At 40.3% G+C, this 22303-nt stretch overlaps 1 protein-coding gene across 4 annotated transcripts in view; it reads left to right on the top strand.

The window, feature by feature from the left end:
• The first annotated feature begins 1889 nt into the window (after nt 1–1889).
• Nucleotides 1890–22303, top strand: part of KCMF1 (potassium channel modulatory factor 1) — a 43193-nt gene continuing 22779 nt past the window's right edge. The window contains exons 1-3 of one of the 4 annotated variants that reach the window (XM_088156631.1): nt 2549–3577; nt 4894–5031; nt 10149–10245. Coding sequence is in view for 1 of the 4 variants with exons in the window: in XM_014882394.2 (XP_014737880.1) it covers nt 2184–2199 (16 nt within the window). In the remaining 3 variants the exon portion in view is untranslated. Of the gene's footprint in view, nt 2200–2542; nt 3578–4893; nt 5032–10148; nt 10246–22303 lie in introns of those variants that run through there. The other 3 variants (XM_088156633.1, XM_088156634.1, XM_014882394.2) reach the window with 3 other exon arrangements.

Raw genomic sequence — 22303 nt, 5'->3', positions numbered from 1 at the left:
CCAAGACTTGCTTTCATACTTTGGTAGTATTATGACAGCTGCCAGGTGCTCTTCAGATTCTTTTCATCTTTGGTGTACTTCTTACAAACTTTTTGCATGGTCATTGACCGTCCACCTGCTTTCACAAACAATTAAGTAATTTGCCCCCGTCAAAATGTTCCTCAAAACGATCTCTATTTTCCCAAGTTTATCCAATTCACGATTATTGCTTGCTGCCACTGAAAATGCCCACAACCTACTGGAATTTTAGAGTTTTAGATCCAGGTTATGTTCTCAGTACGCACTGTTTATGAAACTGCATGTAGCTGAAGGAATGTGGAAGTGAACCAGGTGGTCAGAAACCAGGAACACCTTTGTACCAGGAACAAAGAGTGCACATGTATGTAAGGTGTCAAGTAGAGGCTGTATAATGCAATTGGCACGGGAGTGAGGTGGTGCCAGGAATGAGGCTGGCACTTACTCTTTTGAACACCTGTTTCACTCCTGATGGCTTTCCCAGCACCTTAATACTTAAGCTGCTTTGGTGTAGACTCTTACAGCCTTTGAAACAGACTGAGAAAGTATTTCACCAACATATATCTTTAAGAATTGTAGGGCTGAGGCAGACATATGGGAGCTGTGGAGAAAGACAGCGGAGAAGACAGAGGTGTTGGATTGGCAAAGGGAAAAGATGAAGGAATGCCACAAGCACAGTAGATGGAAAACACAGAGAAAACGAAAGCAGGTGGGTGAAGGTGAGAAGTATGGTGCTATTATTATGGAGGTAATCTAGGGAAAGGCCAGGAAGTCATGGTAAGAAAGGCAGAAACAAAATGCATTATATATGTGCCCTGTGCATCTGAACCAGGGAAGGAACATGGCCATGTTGCAGGTCTTTCAAGGCTGTTTCAAGACTGGCCTGCTTCTGTGAAGTGGCAGGAAGCCAATAATGGCAGGATGAAAAGTTCTCGTGGTGTGCACACACCAAGGCACTTATCCGGAGTAGAGGGCCTTGAGGGGAAGCCATATGAGGTCCCTGGGTCTGTTCAGCCTTGAGGAGACTGAGGGGAGACCTCATTGGAGTCTACAACTTCCTCGTGGGGGGAAGAAGAGGGGCAGACACTGATCTCTATATCTGTGATGACCAGAGACGAAGACATAGAATAAAGTTGTGTCAGGGGAGGTTTAGGCTGGACATTAGAGAGAGGCTCTTCACCAGAGGGTGGTTGGGCACTGGAACAGGCTCCCCAGGCAAGTGGTCACAGCACCAAGCCCGAGAGAGTTCAAGCACTGGAAAACGCTCTTAGGCACATGGTATCATTCATGGGGCTGTCCTATGCAGGGCGAGGAGTATGACTTGACGATCCTTGTGAGTCCCTTCCAACTCAAGCTATTCTGTGATTCTGTGAGTGGGACAACACATGGCACTCCGTGGGCATACTCTTTACAAAATTAGAGTTTAACTGAAGGACAGTTCTGGCAGTCCTCTGCAGGCCTGACAAAGGCGGAACGCGGAAAAAAACCCACGAAGGAAATACTCCAGCCTTGTGCCTGGAGTCGCAGCTCCCCAAATCTGGCAGAATTGGTAACACCATCAATGACGGAACACCGGCTCAGGGCATGCGCCCAGCCGCTCTTTCTCCGCTCCTTTTACATAAAAAAAAGCTGATTAATGCGTGTCCTTCGGGTCACGCCGGTGCTGGGTTCCGCTACCTCGAAAGCTTCCCTGCCCCAGGCAGAGCCCGCCCTGGCCCGGCAGCCCGCGCGGGAGGGCCGCCGCCCTGCCGGGTAGTTTCCTCTTCCTCTAGCAGCGCGGCCGGGGCGGGAGGAGGAAAGGGAAGGGGCAGGGGCCGGGGCCGGGAAGGCTCCAGCGCGGCCGCCGCCGTCGCTGGTGCGGCAGGGGCGGAGCGGCGCGGGAGGCGGCGCCAGCGGCCGGCGGGGCCCGGAGTCACCGTGTCACGGCGCCCGGGAAGCCGTTGCCGCCGGATCCGCCCCCCGCAGGGCGAGCGAGGAGGCAGGAGGAGAAGGAGGAGGAGGGAGGCCGGCCGGCTCCTCGCCGCCTCTTGTGTTTTCGCCCCCTTCCCGGCCCAGCCCCGGCCCCTCTCCTCTCGCACCTGGGCGGCGGCGGGGGGCGAGGCCGCAGCGGCGCCCGAGCTGCCCGCGGGAGCCCCGGGACGGGCCTGGGCCGCCGTCTCTGGACTAGGATGTCCCGACATGAAGGTGAGCGGCGCGAGGCGCCCAGGCCGCTCCCGGCGGCGGCGGCGGGGCCCGGCCCGGCGGCCTTGGGGGCCGATCATCATCATGGCGCCGCCGGGAGCGGGGCCCGGGGCCCGGCGGCGGAAGGAAGGAGAGGCCCCGTCGGGCGGGCCGCGCTCTGCAGTGTCATAGCAGGGGAGGCCGGTACGGCCCGTTCGCCGCGCGGCCTCCGCCGGGCGGGGCCGGGGCCGCAGGTACGGCTGGCGGGGGGGCCGAGCCGCCCCGCTTCTCCGCCCGAAGGACGGGCGGAGCGAGGTGCGGCGCCCCCGGCAGGCCCGGCCGCCGTGGGTGGGCGGTGGCGCGGGGCGGCCCTGCCGACGTGTCGGCCGCCGCCGCGGCGGGTCCGGCCGCGCTCCGCGCACCAGGGCCCCCCTGGGTGCCGGGGAAGCGGGGCCCGGGGCAGAAGTGTGCCGGCAGCCTGCCTGGCCCTGACGAGGGATGGCTTGTGTTCTGGCGGACTGGGGATCTGCCCGTTTTCCCTCGGTTTTGCCTTGCGGCCGAGGAGGCCGATGCTGGTGTAGTACTGGCATGTTTTGAGGCCGCCGGAGAAACGTGTTCTGTGTGCTTGCCTCTGGTCCCGTTGTGTTTACCGCCGTGGATGAGTTCAGTGGGTAGTTAGTCAGAAGGAGCAGGCTGGAGGAAGAGATGGAAGCTAAGAAAGGAATTTGTGCTGGAAGAAATGGGAGTATGAAACCAGGAGAGAAAGTTGCTCGTTTTCTCTGTGCTTGTTTACAAGCGGGTGAAGTGTTCGGACTAGTACTCTAAAACTAGGGGTTGTCATCTGAAAGGGTGACTTTCTGCCATTTTAGGAACTTATCTTAGGAACTTCTCTTATCTCTCTTATCTAATTTGTTACTTATATGTTTCATCTAATCTTAAAACAGTTTGACGGAAACATTATAGGAGAATTCAATATTTGTGGCTCATACTGCTGGCTTCTAGTTAGTAGCTTGATCTTAGGCAGTGTTGTATATGTGATGGGGTTTTGGTATGTGTCGCAGTATTTTGCAGATTTGTTTGTGCGAGTACGTGTGTATCTCTGTCAAAGAATTCTCTTCCCTGAATCCACTAACTTCTTTTGGTTGTTTACTTGTTAAAGTTAAAACTTAGTAAGACTACTGATTGTTCTCACCTTCCTCCCCTCCACTTTAATGTTTTCCCGGGAGGGTAGAGATGGATTTCTTAATGGTTAAAGATACAGCTTTTAACTGAAATGAAATGATCATTGATCACAAAGTTGCTGTTGGTGCATGTGTCCATAATACTCTCTTCAATGTGCAATAGAGGAATACAGGCTTTTCTAACTTGAACAGATCAAAATTATGGAAGTTTTATTATAGTGGTAAGTGATATATGTTGTTCCGTAGTGGTTTTCAGTGACAAGTGCATGGACTGTTATAAAAAGTGGTGATGTGTATTAAAAGACGTTCGAACTCTTTTTGTTAAAATAGAATTTGAAAGTAGGTTTTCATGTGTGTTTCTTATGAAGACTATAGCATGAATTTTCCTTTTAGTTGTTAGCTATTTGTACTAGGGAAAATTGCATTTCCTGTCTTTGATATTTGTTGGTATTTTTAGAAGGAGTGACTGTTAATGAAACTGGGCTTAATATTCTCTTTCCAAAGCAGATTCATTTAGACATACCTAGTTAGAAAAAAAGAGATAATTGCCTAATTAATTACCTAATTGGTAAGTGAGTGTGAGTTTTGGTAGTTTTAGATCCTGGATGTAGACTTCTCAGGTGTGTGAACAAACAATGCATTCCTGAAACCATGAGAGCACTGTGAGATTAAAAATTACATCTACCACTGTATCCTTGTGATTTCTTTTTGTTTTTTTTAAAGCTAGTCTGTCTCTTAATTTCTCAATGATTCTCCTCCTACTTCACACATCAGGTGTGTTCGTTTAGGCAACTTTAGTTACAGGGATAGAATAACACATATTAGTATGGGAGAGATGGTTTTCCAACTTTATGGAGAAGAGGCTGCCTTGGAAGAACATGGTATAGGGAAAAAACAGGCTTTAATCTTGTTTACGTGAATTTTTTTTCCTGTGTATTTTCTTTAAAATGGTCTGTGCGCAAAGTTACGAACAAGATTTATTGGTATTTCTTGACAGAATTGGGATACTGTACCAGTTTTATGGTGGAAAAGTGTGCATCTGGGTGTGTAAATGCTGGAGAAGTTAGAATTCTAAAGGCTTGGGACTTTAAGTAGGCTGTAAAGCATCTGATGGAGATTTATACTTACTTTCCATTGCGTTTTCTTGACTTCTTTGGTATTATAATCTGTACCAAACAATTTTTTGGGGTATTTTGGTTAGTTGGTTTTGTTGTTTTTTTTTAAAGTGAGATTTTGTTATCCTTCGCAAAAAGTTTCACCATAGTCTGCCTGCCTTTTCACTGTGCTCTCATTTCACACATGAGGTCTGGACTCCTGTTCCTCCCAAATCCAGGAAAAGAGACACTAACTAGAATGTGAATTAGTGTTGCTTTTTTTGATGTGTTTATTCAGTGTTTAAGAGACTTCCTTGGTAATGCTGTCAAGAGTTAAGTATTTATCTCTCAGTATTGCTAGGCTCTTCTAATTTTTTCAAAACCATTTTTGTTCGGTGATTTGGTGTTAAGAGGCTAGCTGTTCTTTGCCTTTGGTTTTGTAGAATGCAACATGAGGTCATTCCCTGGTCTTGGATTTCATGTTGTTCCCCTCATAGGAGCAATATGCTGTGTTTCTCTGGGTTAGCCCCTCTGTGGAAGAATATGTGGTGGTGTAGTATTTGGCATCCTACAAGGAACAGGTAGGTAATTTTTTTGTTGTGCTCTGTAAAGTTTACCAGAAGATACTTTGCTTATTACAGGTTATGTCTTTTTGTGAACATGTGTCTGGCAATGATTCTCTTATTTGGCAGTAGACACCACCCAGGACAGCAGAAAAATCCAGAATTGCACCTTCCAGGAATATCATTACAGGACCATTTTTGCAACTTGTTTTGTGGAACTAGGTCGCAACAGCATTAACTGGCCTGGGTTCAGATTCCCTACAGCTGGCATCTCCAGAGGGCTCTCAGTTCCGTATCACCTGCATCACTTAGTTTTCCATCTCCATGCTCTGCGCCCCACTCCCAGACCCAGTTCCATCCTCTTCTGCTTGTTCTCACTAAAGGAGGTAGTCTTTAAGTTTCAAAGACCTGTCAGCAGTGCAAGTGCTGGTCCCCATTTGTCAGCATTTCTCGTGAATCAGCAAAGGTCTGCAGTTAGTCTTAGTCTCACATGAAGTAAATTATGAATGGATGGTGGTGACACAGCTAGGAAGGGAGAGCAGTGACTGTCAGGACCATGTGACCTTTCCAAATGTTCTCCTCTGGCTTTGAGATCCTTTTAGTGGAGGAAGCCAGTGTTTCAGTGCTTCTTTTCTTTGTGTGTATACACAAATTGTTGCATAGGGATACTGAAATCAAGTGTTTGTTTATTTGGAGTAGAAAGGTAAATAACCAAATCTTGATAAAGAAATGCATCTTCATCTTTTAAATTCAAGAAATCGTAGTTACAGTTGAACATATACCAACCACTTCAAAACCATTAGGATAAGGGTAATGTTAGCTCTAGTCCTCTAGCTGTACAATGAAAAGATTGGGAGTCTGGGTTGATGATGTTTTCTGTAAGGTCACAATACAAAACATGAAACTTAGTCAGAAACAAACTTTTTGAAAACACTAATAGCAAGGGTAATTTCTGCCCATTGTAGTGATGCAATAGCTGTGTTGTACTTGAGCTGCAGAAGGGTATTACGAACTCCTATCACAATGCTTAGCCAGTTGATGCATTACTTAATACTTCGTATGGTGTCAATTTTAAAGGTGCCACACAAAATGCAGAATTAATGTATTTTTGCATGTAAAACTTCTCTAATTCGCTTAACAAGACTACATTTTTTTCATACAAAGTACTCAAGATACAGTGTTGGTGAAGTGTGGCATGCAGTAATGAAATGTGCGTCTGTGAGACCAGTTACAACTTGCTGCCTTCCAGTACTTACTTTGCTTGCATCTTCTCCAGACAAGAAGTTTGCTATTTCACAATACAGAATAATAGCAAATTCTTTCATGTGTAGCTGCCACTGAGATGTATTTTGTAGGAAGTAATCCAGATTAAGTTGTACATGTAATACAAAACAGTGAGGAATTTTGAATTGGTATTTGAGTCTGCCAAAGCATTTTCTAACTGTAAATGCAAAGTGTTTTGTACTCTTGTTGGTTTTACTCTATGGTAGCATATTAATCCATCTAATTACTGATTGTAGTGCAGTATCTGAAAATGAGTTGTTAGTGTGACAACTTGACTAGTGAGAGCTGTGTTTAGGCACAAAAAATGTTAACATTAAATGTGAACAGTGCAGATATGATTGGAAATATTTGAACACAGTCATTTTCTTTTTTATTAAACTTGTTTGATTTCAGTAGGAAACTGAATCATCATTTAATGATAAAAAGAGCTGGAGACAGAATTAATATTTTAACTGGCAAAATACGTACTGGCTTGATGGAAGCTAGGTTTTAAAAAAGGGTTCTAACTCTGGTTTAGGAAACGGTGAACCAAACTATTGGTGTTCCTGCGGAGTCTGAACGAGGTCTTCCAAAAACGTTTGTAAAGGGAGATCATTTTTTCTCTCGGGTCTTTATAAAATGTAATGACACCATCATGGGAAAAGGGAGAAGAATAGATTTAAGTTATCAATGTTGAAAGGCTGATATCCTATATCTTGAGTAGGAAAGCTGAAAAAGAACTGTGATACTTCCAACATTATTGGGTGGGGGAGAAGAGAAAAGACAAACGGTGAAAAAGCTCTCTTCCAAATATTAATTTGAAGAAGAAGGGATTCAGGGCAAATTTATAGAGCCATGAAAATAGCTTGAGTGGTACTGGACAAATAAAATTCATACATGTTAAATAAAAGGAAGAAAGTTTTTCAAATACTTTTGGATATTTACATTACTGATAGCATTTGAGGGAGAGTTGTTGGTGTCACTGTTCATTGTTGTATTTTCCTTGTTATGTTACTTCAGTTATTCTCAAATACAAGACCAAAGCAGTGACCAATACAAAAAGTGTTAATACATTCAAGAAACTGCTGGACACAGCAGCGTATTTGAAGAATGTTGCTCACGAATTGGGATGTACCAGAGACAGGTTGCAGAGACAGCAATAATTCAACTTCGTTTGAGTATCTTTATTTTGTAAACAGTTGCATATTATCTACTCCCACACCTCCCTGCATTCTTTAGGATGTGCAGGAGGGTTCTCTATATTAGACCACCTCAATGTTTGGGAGTGTACAGCAGATGAGCAGATAGAGACATTACAGAAAGAAAGGATGGCCAAGGTGTTGACAGTCAAGTTTTGCTGTGGAAAGTTGGATCAACTGTCTTGTCCTCTACTGCAGTCTCTGTGAACTGCTAGGTAAGTTACTTTACCAAGAATTCACCGGTAGTAGTTCCTTATGAAGACCTGGTGTGGAATTTTGGGATCTGAGCATTCACACCTGCAACTACATTAACTGAGCAATGGACTTTGAAGAAACACTTAGTTGTAGAAAAGAAAGAATTCTTAAAAATCCATCCTTTGGCATCTCAGATTGGGTGACTGAGTTCAGTGGACTTAAGAGTTTTATTCTTTACAAGTTGTGGTTTCTCTCTGTTTCAAGAGAAGTGAGATCTTGCTTAGAAGTGTTATTAAAATTAATTCAATGATATTTGGGCTGCGCTGAAATGCTGTTGATAAAATGCTTGTAGAGAGAAGGCAGTGAGAAAATTCATAGCTAGTGCAAATTTCTTTGAACTGTGAGATAACTAAGGGCTCAGGCTGACCAGGAAGGACAAAACAAATAGGGGCTTTCTTGTTTGTTCACTGAACATCACACGCTGGTGCACTGAGTAAGGTAGTATTTTTTAAGAAAGGAATATAATTATGTTAGATGACATCAGATGTATTCTCACCATGAATTGATGCTAGGGATACGTACATTTAATGTGAATAAGGTAGTGAGCTTTAATGGGTTTTGTTCCTGGAATCATTTGGGCGAAATCCTCCACATGTAATGTGTTCTTCCCCTCTACAGGATTTACAACAGATGAGCAGATTTGGTAGCTGTAGGGTCTGAAAATGGAGACATAGTGAAGAAGGGGTATACAAAACTTTAGCTATAGGCAGAAATGTTGCTCACTCATACAGAAACAGCATTATAAAGATACTGTGAGCAGTTCAGAAAACTCAAGCAGAGTGCTGTTAGTGGCTCAGGATGTAAGGATGTGTGAGAGGGAATTACTACATGGACAAAACCTGGAAGGGTATTTGCCTCAGTCTGATAGAGAATCTGAAAGAAAGGCATCACTGCATTAAAGGTAATCTGTGATCTCACTTTTCAAATACAAGAAGTTCATTAGTTCAAGGTGAGGAATAAAATTGAACTGCTTTTTGTACATTGTGTGATGAGATTATGGAGAATTTTTTTCCTGATTGTTCTTGAAGCTACCTCATACCCAGATTTAACAGTTAAAGCTTTGAATTTTATCCTAAACTTTCTGCTCTGGGTATTTTAACTACTTCCGATTCAAATGTGTCTGTCAAGAATCTTAAATCTTAGTTCCCTTTCCCTTGAGCATCACTTGAGTTTCTGGTTTGAACTTACTCCAACAGTTTTCTGTATATCTACTCCCAATGGTTATCCACATTTTTTTCTCAGTGTAGCATTTTGACACGATAAAGTAAGAGCATTTGAAATTCAGTGTGAGGCATAGAGGCAAGCTCATTGGTTTCACTGTTTCAGAAGATAGGTATAAACCCAACGTTTCAGTTCATATCTACTTGTAAAGTTGTGTGGTTTATTTATTGTCATTTACTAAGCTTAGAAGTGAGTTCTGTGCCAAGTATAAATTTTGAGGTGGCATCACAGGAGCCTTGAAATTGGGTATCAGAGATGTGTGCAGGTAATGGCTTTTCTTCTACCGCTTCAAGTTATTTGTTCTAGTTTAGAATTAATTTTTAAGTATGACTGGAAGTCATCACTGGAGCCTCTGACATGTTAGGAAAAAATTATTCCACCCCTCCTGCCTGGTTTGTTCTGAGATGTAGTTTGAATAACTTGATATGGGGAGGATGGATGGATTTACTTGATGGAACTTTAATTTTCTTTTGTCCTAATATTTAAATATTTGTAAAAAATTTTAGGTGTAGTCTGTGATTTGCTTTTTATGAGTGCTCTTTTTATTGCTCATTTGTCACACTATAGTGAATTTCATATTTGTGTTACTTCTTTCTGTTGTGATTGCTTTATTTGGAGGTTCTAGGAGACTGTCTCTAAAAGTTACCCCATTTTCACTTGGAGACCTGAGTACAACTTTTTTGTTGCAATAAACTTGGAACCTGGACACAAGAGTCTGTGGTGTTTCTCCCATGTGCACATGGGTTATCAGGTGTAGATTCTGTCTTGCCAGTAGGCAGTCAGCAAAGTCTCCTACAGGTAGAAATTAGTGGTCTTGTACTCGTTGCAGTGAGTTTTGTAGATGTAAGTCCATTCTTCTAAATTTTTTACTCATCAGGACGTTTCACTAGCATATATTGTTTGCAGCTATCACTTTGCATTACATCCCCATATTACTTAAAATTTGTCTTTAATTTCCCATTTTTTCAAAATACTATTGAATTACTTAAATTTTGTCTTTAATTTCCCATTTTTATGAAAATACTATTGATCCTGTTCTGCATTTGATTTGTATCATCCCACTGTCACCACTGATGAAATTCAGATGAAGAAAATTATTAATAAAAGGTTTTTAAAAAATATACTGCAAAAGGAAGATGAAACAACGGATAAAGTTCTAAAAAAAATTATAACTGCATTTTTTTTTTCTTACCTCAGGTCAAATTTGGTCTTTCCCCTTCTGCCACTTCCTGGTGCCAGATTCTTTTTGGGAGGCAATGTTTCTTGTCTTGACTGACAAGAGGTGCTGTCTCTGGTAGGATAAATTATCTTTGCTTTCTTTCTTTTTGTCTTTGATCTCTTATCCTTTACCCTCTTACTTTGTTGTCACTATTCTCTCTTCCCCTTGCTATGCTCTCCCTCTCCTGCTTTTCTCCTTTGAGTGCTCTGGGGTGGGATTTTCAACAACCCTTTGGGAAGCTGTAGACACCTGTTGGGTATAAGGGTAATAGAAATTTAATGCCTGCCTCTGTAAGCCTCTTTGAAAAGCAGAGCTCTGGTGTTTCTTGGTGCACAACTTGCCCTCGCTTATTTCAGAAAAAAGCTTTTAGAGGTTTTAGACAACCAGACACAGAGATGGATTTGTGGTTTGGTTTTGTTTGTTGGCAGATGAGATGAGGTACCTTTAATAGTGCAAGTTTTACTAGGTTATGGCTGATGTATTCTTTAATTATTTCTTGAGCAGAATCATTGTTTACAATCAGTAACAGCTGATCCCTTGTGTAAATGCTATTTACTATTAGCTTGTTGACACTAAAACAGCCAGTATTCTTGACTGAAGGTGCTTTCTAGTGGCTCCTTCTATGAGACTGTATTTACTCTAAAAATTTGAAAGGATAAGGTGAAATCTATATATAAACAGTGTAGAAATCACCATAAATTAATGTGCCAGATAAAAATAATAATATTGATATTAGGGTTGTAATTTTAAACTAATCTCCAGAACAGTTTTTAGACCAGCAGTGTTGCTTTCCAGATACTTGATGGTATGGGAGGAACTTCATGCAGCTTCTGGATATAAACACCTGGATATGTGCCTAGAACAACATTAGAATTATGTAGCAGATGAATAGCAGCATCCTGTAGGTGCCTGGTTGGAGAGCAGTGCTGTGAGCTGTTAAACGGGTGATATTCTGTGTACTTGATAGGTATCTCAAGTATCCTAGCTCCAGCAGCAATAGATCATGCATGATTTTCAAGGTCACAAATGCTTAGTATATAGTCCTGTAAGGACCTCTCGTGTGATTGTCAGTAACTTCTTTATCTCGAAATAAATGATTCTTGTAAGAATCGACATTCGGTTTTATTGGAAATATGTTTTTGCATATTTATCTCTGTATGTGTATTAGCTTTACATGCTCAGAAATTGTTGTTCACCTGGAATGAATTTCAAACTGCTGTGAGTCTTGATTGTAAACCCCTGTCAGTTGGACTTTATTTCATAATAGAATAAATTAACTCTGAAGAAATCTGTGGTTTGTGCACAAAGGCCTCTCAGGATACTAGCACATCACTTCTATTCAACAAAGCAAATGTTTGAATTATTGCATATTTATATATGCTTTTAATGTAGGCAGGAATGCTGAGATGTGCCTAACACAAATGGTGTTTAGTGTGCAGCTGTTACATGTATTTCAGCATGCAAGCTGATGTGTGGGTTATCTTTGCAAGTGGAAAATCTCTGTAGTGAGAAGTAGTTTATGATCCACCGATGAAGTGGGTCTGTGAGAGGAACTTTACCAAGACTAATAGTGCTGGAACAAAGGTCACATCTGGACTGACATAATTGTGCCACTGCAGCTTCCAAAGTTTCCTCTATCTTTACTTCCTGAGAGTAGATAAGGCCACTAACTTCAGCCCCTGAGTTATTGCTAGTGTTACTTTTTACGTGACCAAAGTAGATCCTTTGAATTAGTTGTGGGAAGGGAGGTAAGTTTGGGAAAGAGATTTCAAGGATGCCCTTGAAGAAAGACATCTAATTTCACAAAAGTAAGCTGTAGAGAATTCCTTTTTCAGTCTAGGTGTGCATTAGATAGTTCAGGTGATTTTTATTCCATACTTGTTTCCTGCTATCATTTGTACTGATCTGATAAGATGAAAATGTCAGTAAGTGTTGTTTGATCTCTGACTGTGCAGATGGAAGTCAGTTTCTTCTACTGTTGACTATGACCTGTTAATTGCATTAATTAGATACCTTGCAGGTTTAAGAAGATGGAGTAGAAACTGCAGAGTGTCTTGACTCAGGAGAAGGTCAGACGCATTTTCCAGCTCTCTTCTCCCTTGGTTATCTTCAAGTTTAGAAAATTCCAAAGACAAATAAAAGCCTATTTGCCTTCCTGAATTCAGAAAGAATGGATATTGTGATTTGCAGGTATCTTTTCCAAGGTTGTTTGCCAGAAGGCCTGTGAAATGCCAGACAGGATCTGACAACATACAGTGTTCCTTATTCTGAAAGAGATATGCGGTGAGGAGAGAAAACAGCTTGAGATTTTGCTATAGAAGTATGGCTTTGTAAATGAAGATATACAGGTAAAGATTCATTAGAATATGAACTTCTCTGTATAGTATAGATAATTGAATAATTGACTATTATTAGTGAAATTTGTACTAGTAGAGGTTGCTGTTTGTTGCTATGTTCCTGTACTGTTGCAGATTGCTGTCTGAAGTTTATTTAGAAGCAGAGAATCTGCAAGATACAAACTCTCAGGTTTCTCTCATGTCACATTAAAAAAATAAGTATAAATGGAGGATATTAATAAGTTTTGGATTATTTTGTAGTTTGTTAGAATATTATCCAGCTCTTAAGTATTGGAGCCAAAGATTGAGAGGTATCAGTCTTACTGTGCCTCAAAGCTCAGTTAGTACTTTGTTCCTGGAGGCATTAGGAATTAAAGGAAAATGACCAGAAAGTGAAGGAATGGACTGTTGGGTGTTGCACGCCAGAATACATTTATTTAGCCAAGACTGAAGTACTTCAAGGTGATAATTGAATGAAGAAATGGAAGGGATATCAAGCTTATACCCAACCTTAGTTTACAGTCATGTGTAGACTAGGAGACTTGATATATTTGTGGTTGCATATTTGACATGCAGATCACATCAAACTACAGAATCCAACACAGGGTGCAGTGAAGCAGTCTTAAAAAACAATGTACATGTTTAAATAAGGTAGTAATTGCAGAAGATACGAGTTCAAGGATGAGTGATTTTGCTCTTAAACATTTGAGAACTTGAAAAAGTTCAGCTGTTTAGTGGATGAAAACCACTTTTCTGTGTGGAATTCAAGCAGTGTCCAGCTGGCAGTGGAGAACAGAGCTTATAAGTTAGTCTGAAAATGTGAAGGAACACCTTATGCTTCCAAGGGGCAGAAATTGAGGTAAAACAGCTAAAATACCTCTCATATGCCCACCTTCATTATCTGGGTTTTCCCCGCTAGTATCTTTGTATTATGGATTTTTTTTTCTAATAGTTTGTCTTAAAACTTTTCAATGAAGATCTATCAGATTTGATTGTTACACTTAATTTTTTTAATCGCTAAAATACTGTTTCATGCATTTTGTAACTGTAGCATGGCAGCTGAGCCTATAGTAAGTAGTAAGACCTAAAGGATGTTTGAACATCCCTCTCCTTTTTTCTTAAACCATGAAGTGAGGTAAGTTTTATCTATTTTGATAAAATGCTGTATTATTGATACCTGGTTTATTTTGTGGTTCAGCAAATAAAGTTAAACATCTGAGTCTTGTTTGAGAAAATTAGCTAATTACATTAAAAATACTTAAGTACTGAAGACTTTTGAGCTGTGATCTACAAATTGGTGATGGGTTTTAGTGTTTAGTGGTAGATCAGAAGCTCTTTAGAAAAAATATGTGACATAATTGTTATTTTCAAATAGAGTGGTTAGTAAGTTATTCTTAAAAGTCAGTTGGATACATGTGAGATAATCAGGACTATTGGGGAAATGTCCCAGAACATCATACTTTGGTTCTTTATGCATGTACTGTTTAAGGGGACAAGAAAAACAAAATTATAGGTAATAAAGCTCAGTGAAACTCTTCCTGATGAGAAAAACAAGGGGAAAGGTAAGGCTGGCAAATGGTTGTGCTGCCAATACAGGGAACATATGAGCAAAATATAAGGAGCCCTGTTGAGAAGAGCTTGAGGATGCTGGTGGATGAGAGGCTGGACATGATCTGAGAGCCCAGAAAGCCAGTTGTATCCTGAGCTGCATCCAAAGCCGTGTGGGCAGCAGGGGAGGGAGGGGATTCTGCCCCTCTGCTCTGCTCTGGTGAGATCCCAGCTGGAACCCTGCAGCCAGCTCTGGGGTCCCTGCACAGGAGGGACATGGAACTGCTGGAGGGAGTCCAGAGGAGGCCACCAGGTTGATCAGAGGGATGGAGCACCTCTCCTGTGAGGAAACACTGACAGAACTGGAATTGTTCAGACTGGAAAAGAGAAGGCTTTAGGGGTACCTTAAATGTAGCCTTCAGTACCTGAATGGAGACTACAAGAAAGTTGTGGAGGGACTTTTTACAAGGTAGAGTGACTTCAAACTGAAAGTGGATGGGTTTAGATTAGATGTTTGAAAAAATTATTTTGAATATGATGAGGCACTAGAACAGGTTGCCCAGAGAAGCTGTGGATGCCTTATTTAAGGCCAGTTTAGACAGGGCTTGAAGCAACCTGGTCTAGTGAAAGATGTCCCTGCCCACAGAAGGGATGTTGGATCTAGGTGATCTTTAAGGCCCTTTCCAACCCTATTCTGTGATTGTTCGAATTAGGAAAGAAGTCTGTGCCATAAAGAATTTGAAAAAAGAGGAGGAAGGAATGGAATAAACTCAGAGCCTGATGGAAGTAGACATGAAACCTTTTTTGCTTCAGATTACTATATTTCCCACAGTGCTCTTCTGGTATAGCCTTCCTATCATAAGCAGTTCTAGTTTCTGGAGACATGTTGTCAACCTGAGATGCAGTTCTGTGTAACATAGAGTGGGAGAAAATGTCCCCAAGGCAGTCTGTTTATGCTCAGAGTAAGAAAAATGCTTTGACAAAGCCCAAGATAGACTATTGCAACTACTTAAATGAATAAATTGAAGGATTCCAACCTCCTATTTCACCTCTGTGTTGTGTTCAGAGTGACTTAATTCTTTTTACAAGTTACTTGACCTCTTGTGGTGTTAAGGAAAGATAAATTCCTTTTATGATAATGTGATGCTATTCAAAGTGGTGATTTTGAAGGTAGTCTTTAAGTTTGAAGGTGTTTTTGTGCTCATCTCTATGACCTGAGTTGGCTGGGAGGAATCTAGGTGTGACTGCCTTGTGTTAGGCATTGATGCTTTCTTTAATGACAAGAAGAACCACCTGCTTTTATTTCCCTTCCTCTTCCAGCTGCTTTCTAGATGTATTTTCATGACCTGAAAAGTGTGTATTTCCAGACCACATGGTGCAGGTCTTTTAAGTCTGAGCTATTATGAAACATGTAATCACAGAATGTTACTACTGAAGCTGGAGCACTTGCTGCATGCAGACTTCTTCTGTGTTTCACTTCCAGCTCTTTGGTTTCTTAGCCAGTATTGCATACTTTCTGCATTGTTACCTGCGGTAAATCATGCCTTTTCCCCATCCCACAGTGTGGGAAAAGCTTGCCATGTTTGCCTATTTGGGTAATGTTTAAAAGGATCAGGAGTGAATTTAATAGTGCAAAAGGAAGTAAAGCTGAGTGTGTATTCCTTAGAGCAATGTCGAAGGTGTACCTAAATAGTTAATTTCACTAAGCTTCTCTTAGCCTCTACCAAGTGTTGTGGGATTTTTTTTCTTACCTGTCTGGAACAGTGGCTCATATTAAAATCGTTCTTCAAGCATGTTTGCTCCTCTGTTCAACTGGTCTGTATTACTCAGTTGTCTTCCAAGCCTCATAGGACATGTGTCTTAGTCTTTTTGTGTCTCTTTTTTATGCCGCTCTTAAATAACAGCAGTCCAAAATGCACAAAGGTTTATTTTCTGAGCATACTGTTTCTTAATGTTTTTAGGGGTCAACAGAGAAGCACCAGTTATTTTGTTTAATTTCTTTTTGGTATTTTAGTCTTCTTCATTCATGTCTCTTACACCTGTAAAACTCATTTGTGTTTGATGGACTTTCCTCTGGCCCAATTCTTTTAGCTGGTGCTTGCCTGAGCAGTGTATTTCTGTTGTCTCATCCTGAAGCAAACTCAGGAACATGGTCCTGTCCTATTTGGTGAGAAATTTTGCTACTGATTTTACTAGATTGAGGATGTAGCTTAGTGCTGTTACTGTTATTTTCTTGTCCTAGAGTTATTGGTAGCTTTCTCATTTTAAGCATTTTTCTGTTAATAGGGTTCACATGCTGTTTGCCATTTTCCAGATTAACAGAGTTGTTAAATACAATCATGTCTGGTGCCAGTTCCTTTGTTGCCACACTACAAACTTCCAGTGCTCCATTGCTATCTTTTTATTTTTAATATATTTGCAGTATTTCAGCAGGTTTTTGTTGTGTTGATTTTGATGGTCAAATTAAATTATATTAATTGAATGATAAGAGACGTGAGATAATATGAAATAGGAAATCCAGATTGGCTTGATCAGAAATCCTGCATGATTCTGGCACAGAGTTGGGCATGTTTTGCAAGTGCTAACTAATTGCTTGTTCCTGATGCCCAAGATGACTGAAACTGTTGTGTGTATAACTTACACAACCTGGCATGTGAAAGCAAAAATGGAAAAACTTCTTTTTGCAGCAGGCTGGCTGATGCACATGGTTCAAGGCTGAAACTTGCTGGGCCAGGTGTACTGTTGGATTCTTTGTTTTTACAACAGGAAAATGGTTGTCCTGCTGTCCTCAGTACTACTGAGGCAGTGCCTCGAGTACTGTGTTCAGTTGTCTCTTCACTTTAAGAAGGACATTGAGGTGCTGGCATGTGTCCAGAAGAGGGCAACAAGGCTGCAGAAGGTCCAGAAAATACGGAATGGCTGAGGGAGCTGGATTTGTTTAGTCTTGAGGAGGCTCAGAGGAGACCTGATCACTCTCTACAACTACCTGAAGGGGGTGTGTGTCCTCTCATGCAGTGAGAGGACAAGAGGAAATGGCCTGCTGCTAAGACAGGGAAGATTCAGATTAGATACCAGAAAAAGAAATTTTAGGGTAGTCAAGAATTGGAATAGTTTGCCCAGGGGGCTAGGGGAACCAGGTATCCAAGATGCAGCTGGATCTGGTGCTGGCTGACATGGTTTAGTTGTTAAAGGATTACAGTGGTATTGCTGGGTGGACAGTTGGATTTGATGACTTGTAAAGGTCTTTTCCAACCTTGATGATTCTGTGATTCTAAGTATCAGGCACTGTGCAAGTGGGCTTCATGAAGATTGTTGACAACAGAGAGGTGAGCAGATTCAGGTGTCTGTTTCTAGTCCAGAGAGAAAGGAGGAGTGCAGTGAAGAAAACCAAATCCTTTTCTTTTGTAGGCCCGATTCCCTCACTTTCATCCTCCCTTTTTTTTTTTTTTTTTTTTTTTTTTTCATTTCCAAGTCTACAACATCTCTGGCTGCGACTTTAGTCCTGCTAGTTCTTTTTAGTCTGGTTACTTCTTCCACTTTGCTGTAAGAAGATCCTGCATGTTCAGCCATGTTGAACACGGGCTGTTTGAGGGAACAGAGTTTTTTTTGTTATTTCAAAGGTATAATGTTTGAATTTTCTGTTCAGTACTTGTAGCTGCAAGGGTGATGAAGTAGATTCTATATGTTGCAGGCATCTTTAATGTTTATTTTCTCAGTTTGCTTTAGTAAACATGAGGAAAAGTAAACAAAAATGACCATCCTATGATTTGGTTGATTTTTCTGGTGAAATGCTCACAGAAACAGCAGAAGTTATCAAACTACCTCTCAAACTAGGCAGTAGTCTGCATTAAAAAATGAATTTACTAAAGTAAGAAACAATTGGCATTTCTTCTTTATTAAGTATCAAGTGGCATGTGTTTTCCTGTCTTCAGTCTTAGAAACAACTGAGCTGCTTAAATAGAATGTCTTAAGGTTTGGACTTGCCGTGTAGCAGATAGACTACAGATGAGATAGTTAATGTCAAGCAAATTTATTTAAAACAGAACAAACCCAGAACAATCCTTTAAAAAGACATTTTACACTGAAACATATCAGATGCATTTTAAAAGTAGTGTTATGTATGATCTTCTGAATATATAAATAAGATGCAGTATACAGGTTGCAGCCTTTTGTACCACAAAAGAGGCAGCAAAACTTTTTCATTTTCACTTGCATGCTTAAGTTGGGGTTTTAAAAGGTAGAAACCTTAAAGTTTGTCCAGTCCCTTGCAACTGAGTGGTACTCTTGCATGTAATACCTTTAGTCTTTAGAACGGTGAGCCCTTTCAGTATTTCATGTAAGTTTGAAACAAATGCTTAAGTAGGTGGCATTTTCTTTCTGGAGAAGAAACCATTGATAGGCTAATTTAGTATTTGTGTTGTGCATTAAAGAAATACAGTGATTCTCACTCCGAGCACTAATGAACAAAAAAGAGTACCGGAATTGGCTGGAAGGTTGGGTTGTGGATATTCAGCAGCTGATAGGAATGCTAAATGCTGATAACCACCCATGAAACTAATGTATTCCAGTGTGTTGCTAAGAGAAAGGAATTTAATTCTCAGGAAGGCAGAATGACTAAATATTGCTATCTGGAACTAATGGTTGTTTTCACTGTTTGAGTACTTCAGATATTGGCATCATATGTGTTTATAATGTTTTCTAGTGACTAGTATTTTCTTTGAAATTTCTAAAAAATTAAACAATATATTCAAAGTATTGATAAAGTTCAAGGCTTTATGTTGAGGCTGGAACCTATTTCAGTGTCTCTGTATTACTCATCTTTGACCATATGCTCCTTACAAGAAAAAAAATGCTGAGTTTTCTACAGTTTCTCAGGGATTTTTTTGTCTGGGTCCAATTATTTGGTTTCTAATATCATTATTATTATTTTGATTGCCCTTAGTTTTGAGGACACTAACTAGGGGAGAAAACCTTTGCTTTTTTTTACGTCTGTCTATCCAAGGCAGTAATGACTTGGGACATTACAGACACTTTCATTGATATTACCTCATAACTTTGCTTGCAATTGTAAATACAAATTGATCCTGATGTATATAGTATTTGAACCATACGATTTTTTCAGTGTTTTTCTCGCAATTATGTAATCAGACTATGCGCTCTCTTTGGTGTACCTATTAAACCCAGGACGAGTTACATTCATTTTAGTTAATTTATAGCAAAACCAGTTCAGATCAAATTATGTTTGGCTATCAGGATTAAAATATGAATGGTGTTGAGAAGGAACATATTTTTGACTTTTTTTTCTATAATCCCTCAATGAACCATTCAACATGCTACATGTAAAATGCTGAAGTAATTCACCTGGATGAAAGATGTGAGCTTGATATAAATGTAGTAAGACTTCTGTAGTGAAGGGTAAAACATACTTTATTAAAGGGACTGTTAGGTATGACCTGACTCAAGTCACTCAGTGTGAAGGTAGAGAGACTGAGAGTTGATACAGCAAGGGAGTACTTCCGAAGAAACTTTTAGAGCCTAATGTTTGATAGTTTAAGGTGAACCAAAGTTCTTTAGGCTGTTAGCACAATGCTGTCCTCTGGTGGAATGGTGTAGCATTAAAAGAGCATTTTACACTGATCAGAAGGATTTTAATTAGATGTGATCTCTGTTACGCAGTGTATGTTATATAGCAGTATCAAAATAGAACAAAATTTGAGGATGCCTCCAATATAATCTATGATGTAATGTAATCTGTAGCAAAAATGGATATTTCTTACTCTTACCATTCCAAGCCAATATTTTCCATAAGATGAATCAGAAGCTCTCATTGAACAGCAAGTTGTTGGGGGTTAAAAGGATTTCATTCTGTGATTCTTTCAGAAATTGATAGTAACAGTTCTTGCAAGTCAGAAGCGTATCTGAATAGCTGTCATAGATTGTTCATGCTTTTCTTTAGACTGGTTCTGTGCTTTTGTTCCCTGCTTTAAAGTGAGCTTCTCCAGAATGTGTTTTTTTGTTTTGGTTTGGTTTTTTTTTCACAAAACCAGTGATTAATGTGGATACATGCTGTTTAGTCTGACAGTCTTGAATCTGTTACATACCTGCCATACTTGGAAATGTAAGGTAAATGCAGGGAAATATGGATAGACACATACTGAAAGACATGCTATGCTAAATAAAATGTTATATCTGGGGATTTGAGGTTTGTGCAGAATGAACTTTTGGAATTTAAGTTTATGTAAAGATTAAAGTGTAAAAGATAAAAATCAAAAGCTTTTGTTATAGGAGAAAGAATAAGGTAGGAGGAAATTATTTGTTTTTTTTTCAGTTTCTAGATCGCATGTTGGATAGGTAGTCAAGATTTTGGCAGCCAAGTTTTAGGCTTGTAGAAGAACAGGAGCAACTGTCAAGCCTGACTTTACTCAGACTGTTATAAAAAGTGAAAAATAAGTAATATAATTTCTGGAAAAGAGAGCCTGCTGGGTTCAAGGGGAGGTCTGGGGATTTTACAATGTGTTTAACTCCTAGATTTCAAGGTAATATTTACCCTTTTGCAGTTTTCATTCTCTGCTACAGATAAGGATTTAAATGTAACCTGGTACATCCCTTGCTCCCAGCCTATTCCTGGAGTGGAGGATGAGGTGGTTATTGTAAAATACCGACTTTGAGAGGTCTAGAAAGAAGGCTGTCTATAGAACATTCCTATTCTCTTGGTCTGACTTCACCAGCCATAGGGATGTGTTATGCTAATATTAGTTTTTTTCTGTTTGAAGCAGATTTTAGATAGTCTAATAATTGATCATAAGTAACAAAGTTGTCTGTTTTTTGAAGACCTGGTAGATTCTCACTACAAATGTTCTAAAGTTTTAAATACCAATATTGTTCTGGTTTATGTTTATGGCTGAATTCCCCCAAAGTTAATGTCACATCATATATGGAGACTGCAATTTGTAATAATGTGGAGAAGTATTGACATTAAGAAAACATGTAAATGAGAGCTTTTTAAAAATGTCTGGTTTTAAGTAGGAATTATGTAAATGTTTGAGAGAACACATTACAGGAGTTTGTTGCAAAGAGGCTTACATCTGCATTAAATCAGTTGTTCCAAGCTTAAATGGAAAGAGTGGGAAAAATACTACTTTCTGGAGAAGCATGGGTTAGTACTTTAGTTGGGAAGCTGTTTGTGTCTGACATAGGTTAAACTAATCTGCTTATTTCAGTGTGATGTCTAACTTGCTGATCAGCTGTTTTCTAGAAAGTTTAGTAGGCAACAAAAAGACTTGCAGTGCTGCCAGTAGCTGCTAAGTGTTGTGTGTACAGCATCCATTGTTGGGGAGATCTGCTTGCTGCATATGTAGAATTTTGCGGGTCTCTGTGTGGAAGGAAAAAAGCAAACAAACCAACTGAAGGAGTGAAATTCAGACTACAGGGTTAGCAAGCAAAGTGATGCCTGGAAAGGCTGACCTGAACAGAGACTAGACAGAGCAAAAGGAATAAAGTAAGTATTTCTTGAAAGGATACACCTTGGACAGTGCAAGAGCCTGGCCAGAGCTGCACTCAAGTCGAATCCAAGATGCATTCTGGTCATGAGTTTTAACTTTTATAAGTTTTGGTTCATCCACATATTGGGGTCAGTTGTCCAACCACAGCTCGAGGTTATGAAGTCTCAACCCCTTGGCTTGCCCCTTTCGCTTTGCCCTTGTTCATGTTTTTTGGGTAACGGGTGTCCTTGATTCTCTAGCTAGGGAGGGAATGTTTTGTCTGACTGTGAAGAGAACTTACTAACACATAACATGAAGTTTCAGAGTTACATACCAAGCAGCAGAGAGTCTGAAAAATATAAAAGCTAAAACCCAAGGCATCACAAGTGCTCTCAGAAATTAGCCTGCTGTCAGTGTCTAAATCATCAGTTTGTTAAAAATCGTTCTGATATTTATGGATGAAACTTGAGAGAAAAGAAAGTTAAGTGAGAAAGACCTTTTTTTTTCCTCTTTTAAGCTAACCAAACCAATTTTGAAGGTAGTAACATCCTCAAAACATAGTTCAGCTATTAACAGAGATTCTGAAGGTACTTTCTTCTGATATGCTGTTCCATGTAGAGCGGTGCTTGCAGAATACATGAGCACTGAGGTGAATAAAAAATAGATTCAGTATTCACGTAAGCACCATGCTTAGATATTAGAAGCTATTAGTGCCTCAAGCTGTCCCGGGAGGTGAAGAAACTAAAGGCAAAAGTGACAAAATTATTT

This window comes from Sturnus vulgaris, chromosome Z (genome assembly GCF_052056855.1).
Source record: "Sturnus vulgaris isolate bStuVul1 chromosome Z, bStuVul1.hap1, whole genome shotgun sequence".
Taxonomy (NCBI): Eukaryota; Metazoa; Chordata; class Aves; order Passeriformes; family Sturnidae; genus Sturnus; species Sturnus vulgaris.
Note: the sequence above shows the minus strand (reverse complement) of the source record. Positions and strands in the feature narration are given on the sequence as shown.